The sequence below is a fragment of the Heterodontus francisci genome, unplaced genomic scaffold (genome assembly GCF_036365525.1).
Source record: "Heterodontus francisci isolate sHetFra1 unplaced genomic scaffold, sHetFra1.hap1 HAP1_SCAFFOLD_1447, whole genome shotgun sequence".
In the NCBI taxonomy this organism is placed as follows: domain Eukaryota; kingdom Metazoa; phylum Chordata; class Chondrichthyes; order Heterodontiformes; family Heterodontidae; genus Heterodontus; species Heterodontus francisci.
The window spans coordinates 26,796-38,957 of record NW_027141016.1 but is presented as its reverse complement, the minus strand read 5'-3'; the positions used below and the strand labels follow the sequence as shown (position 1 = coordinate 38,957).

Genomic DNA, 12,162 nt, shown 5'->3' with positions numbered 1-12,162 from the left:
ACTAACGTTAGCCAGAGTAAGTACCAGCGTTAGCCGGGGCAAGTACCAGATTTAGCCGGAGTAAGTACCAGCTTTAGCCAGAGTAAGCACCGGCATTAGCCGGAGTAAGCACTAACGTTAGCCAGAGTAAGTACCAGCGTTAGCCGGGGCAAGTACCAGATTTCGCCGGAGTAAGTACCAGCTTTAGCCGGGGCAAGTACCAGCTTTAGCCGGGGCAAGTACCAGCATTAGCCAGAGTAAGCACCGGCGTTGGCCAGAGTAAGTACCAGCATTAGCCAGAGTAAGTACCGGTGTTAGCTGGGGTAAGTACTAACGTTAGCCATAGTACGTACCGGTGTTAGCCGGGATAAGTACTAACGTTAGCCAGAGTAAGTAGTAACGTTAGCCAGAGTAAGTACCGGTGTTAGCCGGAGTAAGTACTAACGTTAGGCAGAGTAAGCACCGGCGTTAGCCGGAGTAAGTACTAACGTTAGCCGGAGTAAGTACTAACGTTAGCCAGAGTAAGTACTAACGTTAGCCGGAGTAAGTACTAACGTTAGCCAGAGTAAGTACCGGCGTTAGCCGGGACAAGTACCAGCATTGGCCAGAGTAAGTACCAGCTTTAGCCAGAGTAAGTACCGGCTTTAGCCAGAGTATGCACCGGCGTTAGCCAGAGTAAGGATCAGCTTTTGCCAGAGTAAGCACTGGCGTTAGCCGGAGTAAGTATTAACGTTCGCCAGAGTAAGTACTAACGTTAGCCAGAGTAAGTACCGGTGTTAGCCAGAGTAAGTACTAACGTTAGCCAGAGTAAGTACCGGTGTTAGCCAAAGTACTAACGTTATCCAGAGTAATTACTAATGTTAGCCAGAGTAAGTACCGGTGTTAGTCAGAGTAAGTACTAACGTTAGCAAGAGTAAGTACCAGTGTTAGCCAGAGTAAGTGCTAACATTAGCCAGAGTAAGTACCGGTGTTAGCCAGAGTAAGTACTAACGTTAGCCAGAGTAAGTACTGGTGTTCGCCAGAGTAAGTACTAACATTAGCCAGAGTAAGTACCGGTGTTAGCCAGAGTAAGTACCGGTGTTAGCCAGAGTAAGTACTAACGTTAGCCAGAGTAAGCACCGGTGTTAGCCAGAGTAAGTACTAACATTAGCCAGAGTAAGTACCGGTGTTAGCCAGAGTAAGTACTAACATTAGCCAGAGTAAGTACCGGTGTTAGCCAGAGTAAGTACTAACATTAGCCAGAGTAAGTACTGGTGTTAGCCAGAGTAAGTACTAACATTAGCCAGAGTAAGTACCGGTGTTAGCCAGCGTAAGTACTAACGTTAGCCAGAGTAAGCACCGGTGTTAGCCAGAGTAAGTACTAACATTAGCCAGTATAAGTACCGGTGTTAGCCAGAGTAAGTACTAACATTAGCCAGAGTAAGTACCGGTGTTAGCCAGAGTAAGTGCTAACATTAGCCAGTGTAAGTACCGGTGTTAGCCAGAGTAAGTACTAACGTTAGCCAGAGTAAGTACTGGTGTTCGCCAGAGTAAGTACTAACATTATCCAGAGTAAGTACCGGTGTTAGCCAGAGTAAGTACCGGTGTTTGCCAGAGTAAGTACTAACGCTAGCCAGAGTAAGCACCGGTGTTAGCCAGAGTAAGTACTAACATTAGCCAGAGTAAGTACCGGTGTTAGCCAGAGTAAGTACTAACATTAGCCAGAGTAAGTACCGGTGTTAGCCAGAGTAAGTACTAACATTAGCCAGAGTAAGTACTGGTGTTAGCCAGAGTAAGTACTAACATTGGCCAGAGTAAGTACCGGTGTTAGCCAGCGTAAGTACTAACGTTAGCCAGAGTAAGCACCGGTGTTAGCCAGAGTAAGTACTAACATTAGCCAGTGTAAGTACCGGTGTTAGCCAGAGTAAGTACTAACATTAGCCAGAGTAAGTACCGGTGTTAGCCAGAGTAAGTACTAACGTTAGCCAGAGTAAGTACAGGTGTTAGCCAGAGTAAGTACTAACATTAGCCAGAGTAAGTACCGGTGTTAGCCAGAGTAAGTACTAACGTTAGCCAGAGTAAGCACTGGTGTTAGCCAGAGTAAGTACTCACATTAGCCAGTGTAAGTACCGGTGTTAGCCAGAGTAAGTACTAACATTAGCCAGAGTAAGTACCGGTGTTAGCCAGAGTAAGCACCGGTGTTAGCCAGAGTAAGTACTAACATTAGCCAGAGTAAGCACCAGTGTTAGCCAGAGTAAGTACTAACATTAGCCAGAGTAAGTACCGGTGTTAGCCAGAGTAAGCACCGGTGTTAGCCAGAGTAAGTACTAACATTAGCCAGAGTAAGCACCAGTGTTAGCCAGAGTAACTACTAACATTAGCCAGAGTAAGTACTAACGTTAGCCAGAGTAAGTACCGGTGTTAGCCGGGGCAAGTACTAACGTTAGCCAGAGTAAGTACCGGTGTTAGCCGGGGGCAAGTACTAACGTTAGCCAGAGTAAGTACCGGTGTTAGCCGGGGCAAGTACTAACGTTAGCCAGAGTAAGTACTGGTGTTAGCCGGGGCAAGTACCAGCATTGGCCAGAGTAAGTACCAGCTTTAGCCAGAGTAAGTACCGGCTTTAGCCAGAGTAAGTACCGGCATTAGCCAGAGTAAGAATCAGCTTTAGCCAGAGTAAGCACCGGCGTGAGCCGGAGTAAATACCAGCTTTAGCCAGAGTACGTACCGGCATTAGCCAGAGTAAGTACCAGCTTTAGCCAGAGTAAGCACCGGCGTTAGCCGGAGTAAGTACCAGCTTTAGCCAAAGTAAGTACCGGCATTAGCCAGAGTAAGGATCAGGTTTAGCCAGAGTAAGCACCAGTGTTAGCCAGAGTAAGTACTAACATTAGCCAGAGTAAGTACCGGTGTTAGCCAGAGTAAGCACCGGTGTTAGCCAGAGTAAGTACTAACATTAGCCAGAGTAAGCACCAGTGTTAGCCAGAGTAAGTACTAACATTAGCCAGAGTAAGTACTAACGTTAGCCAGAGTAAGTACCGGTGTTAGCTGGGGCAAGTACTAACGTTAGCCAGAGTAAGTACCGGTGTTAGCCGGGGCAAGTACTAACGTTAGCCAGAGTAAGTACCGGTGTTAGCCGGGGCAAGTACTAACGTTAGCCAGAGTAAGTACTGGTGTTAGCCGGGGCAAGTACCAGCATTGGCCAGAGTAAGTACCAGCTTTAGCCAGAGTAAGTACCGGCTTTAGCCAGAGTAAGTACCGGCATTAGCCAGAGTAAGAATCAGCTTTAGCCAGAGTAAGCACCGGCGTGAGCCGGAGTAAATACCAGCTTTAGCCAGAGTAAGTACCGGCATTAGCCAGAGTAAGTACCAGCTTTAGCCAGAGTAAGCACCGGCGTTAGCCGGAGTAAGTACCAGCTTTAGCCAAAGTAAGTACCGGCATTAGCCAGAGTAAGGATCAGCTTTAGCCAGAGTAAGCACCGGCTTTAGCCGGGGCAAGTACCAGCTTTAGCCAGAGTAAGCACCAGCTTTAGCCAGAGTAAGCACCGGCATTAACCGGAGTAAGCACCGGCATTAACCGGAATAAGCACCGGCATTAGCCAGACGAAATACTGGTGTTAGCGGACTAAGTACAGGCGTACGTCAGAGTAAGTACTGGCGCCAGAGTATTGGCATTAGCCAGAGTAAGTACTGGCGTTAGCCGGAGTAACTACCGTCATTAGCCGGAGTAAGTACCAGCGTTAGCCGGACCAGGTACCGGCATTAGCTGGAGTAGGCACCTCCTTAGCCGGACTAAGTACTGGAGTTAGCCAGAGCAAGCACTGGCGTTAGCCGGAGTAAGCACCGACGTAGCTGGAGCAAGCATTAGCCAGGGTAAGCACTGGCATTGGCCAGAGCAAGCACCGGCATTAGCCGGAGTAGCTTCCAGCGTTAGCTGGACTGAATACTGGCATTAGGGGAAAATAGAGTACAAGAGTAAGCTTGCGGGGAACATAAAAACTGACTGTAAAAGTTTCTATAGGTATGTGAAGAGAAAAAGATTGGTGAAGACAAATGTAGGTCCCTTACAGACAGAAACAGGGGAATTTATTATGGGGAATAAAGAAATGGCTGACCAACTTAATGCATACTTTGGTTCTGTCTTCACAAAGGAGGACACAAATATCATACCAGAAATGTTGGGGAACACAGGGCTTAGTGAGAGAGAGGAACTGAAAGAAATCAGTATTAGTAGAGAAATGGTGTTGGGGAAATTGATGGGATTGAAGGCCGATAAATCCCCAGGGCCTGATGGTCTGCATGCCAGAGTACTTAAGGAACTGGCCCTAGAAATAGTGGATGCATTGGTGGTCATCTTCCAAGATTCTATAGACTCTGAAACAGTTCCTACAGATTGGAGAATAGCTAATGTAACCCCACTATTTAGAAAGGGAGGTAGAGAGAAAACAGGGAATTATAGACCAGTCAGCCTGACATCGGTAGTGGGGAAAATTCTAGAATGCATTATCAAAGATTTTATAGCAGAGCACTTGGAGAACAGTGGTAGAATCAGACAGAGTCAGCATGGATTTATGAAAGGGAAATCATGCTTGACAAATCTACTAGAATTCTTCGAGGATGTAACTAGTAGAGTTGATGAGGGGGAGCCAGTGGATATGGTTTATTTGAACATTCAGAAGGCTTTCGACAAAGTCTCACAGAAGAGATTAGCGTGTAAAATTAAAGCGCATGGGATTAGGGGTAATGTATTGCGATGGATAGAAAATTGGTTTGCGGACAGGAAACAAAGAGTAGGGATAAATGGGTCTTTTTTCGAATGGCAGACAGTGACTAGTGGGGTACCGCAGGGATTGGTGCTAGGACCCCAGCTATTCACAATATCCATTAATGATTTAGATGAGGGAACTAAATGTAATATCTCCAAATTTGCAGATGACACAAAACTGGGTGGGAGGTTGAGTTGTGAGGAGGATGCAGAGAGGCATCAGGGTGATTGGGACAAGTTGAGTGAGTGGGCAAATGCATGACAGATGCAGTATAATGTGGATAAATGTGAGGTTATCCACTTTGGTAGCAAAAACAGGAAGGCAGATTATTATCTGAATTGCTATAAACTGAGAGAGGGGAATATGCAACGAGACCTGGGTGTTCTCGTACACCAGTCGCTGAACGTAAGCATGCAGGTGCAACAGGCGGTAAAAAAGGCAAATGGTATGTTGGCCTTCATAGCGAGAGGATTCGAGTACAGGAGCAGGGATGTCTTGCTACAATTATACAGGGCCTTGGTGAGGCCACACCTGGAATATTGTATGCAGTTTTGGTCTCCTTATCTGAGGAAGGATTTTTAGATTAGATTAGAGATACAGCACTGAAACAGGCCCTTCGGCCCACCGAGTCTGTGCCGAACATCAACCACCCATTTATACTAATCCTACACTAATCCCATATTCCCAACAAACATCCCCACCTGTCCCTATATTTCCCTACCACCTACCTATACTGGTGACAATTTATAATGGCCAATTTACCAATCAACCTGCAAGTCTTTTGGCTTGTGGGAGGAAACCGGAGCACCCGGAGAAAACCCACGCAGACACAGGGAGAACTTGCAAACTCCACACAGGCAGTACCCGGAATCAAACCCGGGTCCCTGGAGCTGTGAGGCTGCGGTGCTAACCACTGTGCCGCCCTAAATGTTCTTGCTATAGAGGGAGTGCAGCGAAGGTTTACCAGACTGATTCCTGGGATGGCGGGACTGACGTATGAGGAGAGATTGAGTCGGTTAGGATTATATTCGCTGGAGTTCAGAAGAGTGAGGGGGGATCTCATAGAAACCTATAAAATTCTAACAGGACTTGACAGGGTAGATGCAGGAAGGATGTTCCCGATGGTGGGGGAGTCCAGAACCAGGGGTCATAGTCTAAGGATACGGGATAAACCTTTCAGGACTGAGATGAGGAGAAATTTCTTCACCCAGAGAGTGGTGAGCCTGTGGAATTCACTACCACAGAAAGCAGTTTTCAAGAAGGAGTTAGATTATAGCTCTTGGGTTTAAAGGGATCACAGGATATGGGTTGAAAGTGAGAACTGATTACTGAGTTGGATGATCAGCCATGATCATAATGAATGGCGGAGCAGGTTCAAATGGCTGAATGGCCTACTCCTGCTCCTATATTCTATGTTTCTATGTTAGCCTGCAATAGCCGGAGTGAGTACCGGTGTTAGCCGGAGTCCGTACCGCCGTTAGCCGGACTAAGTACCGGCATTAGCCAGAGCAAGCACCGACGTTAGCCGGATTGAGTACTGGTGACCAGTGGTGTCTGCCCACTCTGTACATTTTTCTTCACAGTTAAATGTCTCTTTCTGATTACAGCTGCTGCAACAGTTTCAACTAAAGCTAGATCCTGAAATGAAGGAAATTCCAGCAAAGACCCGGATTGTTCTCATTCCCGAGAAACCCATAAATCTGCAGTTTCTGGATCGGCAGTGAAATGATCAGACTCAAGTCCATCACTCTATTACAATCATCACTGTACTGCTTGCTCTATTTCACTCAGTAATTCATCTAACTGTCCCTTTAGTCCAATTACACTCTCTGCTTCAATGGCATTCCACAGAAACACATTTATAATTGGACTTTCCACCTTCTTCCTAACTTAAGAATTTCTACAAAAGCAAAATACTGCAGATGCTGGAAATCTGAAATAAAAACAGAAAATGCTGGAAGTAGTCGGCAGGTCTGGCAGCATTTGTGGAGAGAGAAACAGTAACGTTCCAGGTCTTTAAGATTACAGACATTAACTCTATCTTTCTTTCCACGGATGCTTCCAGACCTGCTGAGTATTCCCAGCATTTTCTGTTATTGGTACGAATTTCTAACCCGTGTCCATGGGGGATTTGAGCCCTGGAGTGTGAATAAATTTCCTGCAGCTACTAGTTGTAGCACAGGCAAGATGGGCCGATTGGCCTTCTTCGCTTCTGTAAAATTCTTTGTCATTTCCTGTTTGAGAGCGCCTGGCAAAACGTGGGAACATCTCAAAATGACAGGCAGGAAAAGAGTATCTGGTCCATTAGGCCTGCCCCATACTCCAAGATGGCTGGAGTACTGCAACTGGATATTTCCCCACTAGCTCACAGCCAAGAATTACCAGCTCTGGTTGAATATATTCCTGGAGAGTTTATGACCTTCTGCTCCTATTGCGCCCCCCACCACCCCCCACCACCCCCACCACAGTCCTGCTGCTGGATGCCCGACATGTCTATCCTTGCAGCACCCTGCCTTCCCAGCCAATTGGAAAGCAGCACCCTGTCTTCCCAGCCAATTGGAAAGCAAAGAGCTTGTCATTACTCAATTGGATATTTGGCCCTTGGTCAGCCATTTTCCCATCTCTAATACTTTTATAACTAATAAATTGAAGTGCTCAAAGAAAACAAAAGAAGCCTACAATTTTGATGTAATGCCCCAATGGTTTTTCTCATAGGTTTTTGCTTGCTTTGAGTAATCTTCAATTCCTGGAGACTTGGCAACCCTCTGGCAACCGTGTAGCTGGGAGAGGAAACAAAAAATCACAGCAAAAACCCCATGGCTACTAAGGGGGAAAAAATACTCTGCTAAATGCCTGACGCTGGTTGAAACCAGTGCAAGAGATCATATGGACCAAATGTTATCTGTTAATCCACTTACTTTCTATATGATGGGATCTCTGCCTCTTGACGTCCAGAGACTCATCGCTCCAGCCAGCAATACATTCCAGAGGCTCACTGCTCTCTGCAAAAAGAAGACCCAATATCATCTATTCCTACTCTTTCAGAGATTAAATTCATGTCTCTGGTCCTCCACTATATGTCAAACTGGAATCATCTATCAACAGGGATGCGGCCTAACCTTTTAATTATCTATCAGGTCACCCCTGTGACATTGCTGTAAAGTGAGTAGACCAAGATCTTCAAGTCTATCTGAGTAGCTGAGGTTCTTTACACTGGGGATCATTCTTGCAGCTGCCCTCTGAACCTTTCCCCAGGGTGGTACACCTGTTGTCATGTGAGAAGGCCGAACTGAAAAGTGGGTGGGCGGGGAGAAACATGTGGCATTTACCCAAGACACTGCCTCGACACACTGGTCTGGATGTGAGAACTGGGCTCCTGCTTTGGTTGGTCACTGATTTGTGGGGTTAGCAGAATGATTGGGACCTTTCAAACTTTGACAACAACAATTTCCACTCTGACACTCAAAGCATCTATAGTATTAGTCACAACCCCTACATTTGGGCTTAGGCTAGGAAGGCGGTGGTAAGTTCACTCTCAGCATCTGGGCATTGCGGGCAAGGCTGGTGTTTATAGCCTCTTCCTAGTTGTCCTGAGAAGGTGATGGTGATGGGCCTCCTTCCTGAACTACTCAGTCCTTGTGATCCCATGATGCGGAATTCCAGGATGATGAATAAATGGTGATTATAGGTCCAAGTTAGGATGTTATGTAACTTGGAACTGTATTTAAAGGTTATTTTTACCAGCTCCAGACTTGACTATTCCAATGCTCCCCTGGCCAGCCTCCCACCTTGCTGCCTCCGTAAATTTAAGCTCATTCAAAACTCTGCTGCCCGAATCCTGATTTGCATCCAGTCTCACTTACCCACACCCCTGTGCTTACTAACCTACACTGGCTCCTGATCTGGCAACAATGTGAGTTTAAAATTCTCATCCTTGTTTTCAAATCCCTCCATGGCCTCACCCTTCCTTATCTCTGTGATCCCTTCCAGCCCACAACCCTGTGAGATCTCAACACTCCTCCAATTCTGACCTTTCATGCATCCCCCATTTCCTTCACTCTACTATTGGTGGCCGTGCCTTCAGCTGCCTAGGCCCCAAGCTCTGTAATTCTTTCCCTAAACCTCTTTTACCTTTAGTGTTTCACCTTATCTAAAAGATTAAACTTTGAATATGTGTGAACTTTGTTTCTGAGTGTATTGCCTGTCATTGACTCAGCTCATATTAATATAACAAGCTGGCTAACACCAGGTGTTCAGTCTCACTTGCTCAAGTGACCATTCCTGCCCTGTGCAAGCCTAGACAATGATGATCACAGGCTGTGGAGGGCATCACAGTTCAACATCACCATGTAAATGGTATGTTAGCATTTACTGCATTTCGATTGGAGTTCAAGTGTAACGACGTTTTGCTGCAATTGGAAAAAGCTTTGCTGAAACCAGGAGAGTACTATACACACTATACACACAGCTTTGATCACCTTACCTAAGGAAGGATCTACTTGCCCTAAAAGGAGTGCAACAAAGGTTCACTAGATTGATTCCTCAGATAAGAGAGATAAAGATGGTGATATATGCTGAGAGGCGCAGGGCAAAGTGTTATGACCGCTCAAGTCAAAGCCCCCAATCAAAATATACGATTCTAATTGTGGTGGGAGAAACGCACCGTTGATTCAGTCCCGTCCCTCCACAGATTGCCTAACATATCATTTTAAACTTTTCAAATTAAAGAAAGACCCAGCCAAAACAGCGGAGGCCCTAGAGGAGTATAGAAAGTGTAGGGGGGTACTTAAAAAAGTAATTAGGAGAGCGAAGCGGGGACATGAAAAAACACTGGCTGGCAAGATAAAGGAAAATCCCAAGGCGCATAATAAGTATATTAAGGGTAAGAGGATAACCAGGGAAAGAGTAGGGCCCATTAGGGACCAAAGTGACAATCTATGTGTGCAGCTGGAGGACATAGGTGAGGTTTTAAATGATTACTTTTCATCTGTGTTCACTATGGAGAAGGACGATGTTGGTGTAGAGATCAGGGAGGGGGATTGTGATATACTTGAACATATTAGCATTGAAAGAGAGGAAGTATTAGCTGTTTTAGCGGGCTTAAAAGTGGATAAATCCCCAGGCCCAGAACCGATGTATCCCAGACTGTTATATGAGGCAAGGGAGGAGATAGCAGGGGCTCTGACACAAATTTTCAAATCCTCTCTGGCTACAGGAGAGGTACCAGAAAACTGGAGGACAGCGAATGTGGTACCATAATTCAAGAAGGGTAGCGGGGATAAACCAGGTAATTACAGGCCGGTGAGTCTAACATCAGTGGTTGGGGAACTATTGCAAAAAATTCCGAAGGACAAGATTAATCTCCACTTGGAGAGGCAGAGATTAATCAGGGATAGTCAGCATGGCTTTGTCAGGGGGAGATCGTGTCTAACAAACTAGATTGAATTTTTCGAGGGGGTGACTAGATGTGTAGATGATGGTAAAGCAGTTGATGTAGTCTACATGGACTTCAGTAAGGCTTTTGATAAGGTCCCGCATGGGAGATTGGTTAAGAAGGTAAGAGCCCATGGGTTCCAGGGCAATTTGGCAAATTGGATCCAAAATTGGCTTAGTGGCAGGAGGCAGAGGGTGATGGGCGAGGGTTGTTTTTGTGAGTGGAAGCCTGTGACCAGTGGCGTACCACAGGGATTGGTGCTGGGACCCTTACTGTTTGTAGTGTACATTAATGATTTAGACGTGAATATAGGAGGTATGATCAGTAAGTTCGCAGATGACATGAAAATTGGTGGTGTCGTAAATAGTGAGGAAGAAAGCCTTAGATTACAGGACGATATCGATGAGCTGGTAAAATGGACGGAGCAGTAGCAAATGGAATTTAATCCTGAGAAGTGTGAGGTGATGCATTTTGGGTGGACTAACAAGGCAAGGGAATATACAATGGATGGTAGGACCCTGGGAAGTACAGAGTGTCAGAGGGACCTTGGTGTACTTGTCCATAGATCACTGAAGGCAGCAGCACAGGTCGATCAGGTGGTTAGGAAGGCATATGGGATACTTGCCTTTATTAGCTGAGGCATAGAATATAAGAGCAGGGAGGTTATGATGGAGCTGTATAAAATGCTAGTTAGGCCACAGCTGGAGTACTGTGTACAGTTCTGGGCACCACACTACAGGAAGGATTTGATTGCACTGGAGAGGGTGCAGAGGAGATTCACCAGGATGTTGCCTGGGCTGGAGCATTTCAGCTATGAAGAGAGACTGGATAGGCTACGGTTGTTTTCCTTAGAACAGAGAAGGCTGAGGGGGGACCTGATTGAGGTATACAAAATTATGAGGGGCATTGATAGGATAGATAGGAAGAAACGTTTTCCCTTAGCGGAGGGGTCAATAACCAGGCGGCATAGATTTAAGGTAAGGGGCAGGAGGTTTAGAGGGGATTTGAGGAAAAATCTTTTCACCCAGAGGGTGGTTGGAATCTGGAACACACTGCCTGAAGAGGTGGTAGAGGCAAGAACCCTCACAACATTTAAGAAGTATTTAGATGAGCACTTGAAACGCCATAGTATACAAGGCTAGGGGCCAAGTGCTGGAAAATGGGATTAGAATAGGTAGGTACTTGATGGCTGTCACAGACACAATGGGCCGAAGGGCCTGTTTCTGTGCTGTATAACTCTATGACTCTATGACTATAAATTGACCATCTATTAACCCCCGAATGAGGCTAACCAAACCAGGTGTCTTTAGATCAACAAACTAACTTTTTAATTAGAAAACTAAATTCTTAAACACTACTAAGATATAAACAACATTTAAAATAGAAAAAAATAGAGTCCTTGCAGATTTACACTCCTGCTGAAGTGAAATCTTCCAATGTGGAACCGTCCAAGGTTGCTTGAAGTCCTCACAGCCGTCCGATAGGGGAAAAAAAAGTTCTTCAACAGTAGAAAAGTCCGTAGTCTAGTTCAGCAGTTGAATTGATGCTCTTCTTTTCCAACGATGAATTTCAACAATTACAGTTCAGTAGTTAAAGGAATTTGGTTATTTTCTTTTAAGAAATTAATCTGGCTTGACATCAGAATTCTGACTGTGTAATAAATAGGGTTTAAATTAACCCTATAGAGCTCTCATTTCCTTCAGTATATGCTGGTCAGCTATCTGTGTCTGTCTCCGTTAACTGTGTCTCAAAAGCCAGTTTTTCAACTACTTTCAAATGTCAATTAGCAACAATGTATCTCGTGTCTTTGGTCCTGAGTGGCTGTATCCTATGGCAACGAGAATGTACTCTTTGAATCACAGTCTCTGAGTGGCTGTATCCCAGGGCAACGTGAACGCATTCTTTGACTCAGTTTCTGGAGCTTGTTGCCTTAAAGCAGTACCGTTCCTTTTCCAGCCTTAAAGGCAGACTGCATTCTTCCTGGAAAAGAAAAAACAACTACAGGATCATA

At 45.5% G+C, this 12,162-nt stretch overlaps 1 protein-coding gene across 1 annotated transcript in view; it reads left to right on the top strand.

The window, feature by feature from the left end:
• LOC137361840 (sterol 26-hydroxylase, mitochondrial-like) overlaps nt 1-8,902 on the top strand; it is a 34,186-nt gene extending 25,284 nt beyond the window's left edge. Inside the window, exon 7 of the mRNA XM_068026443.1 lies at nt 6,325-8,902. Coding sequence (XP_067882544.1) covers nt 6,325-6,441 — 117 coding nt within the window. The 3' untranslated portion in view covers nt 6,442-8,902. The remainder of the gene's footprint in view (nt 1-6,324) is intronic.
• The last annotated feature ends 3,260 nt before the right edge of the window (nt 8,903-12,162 follow it).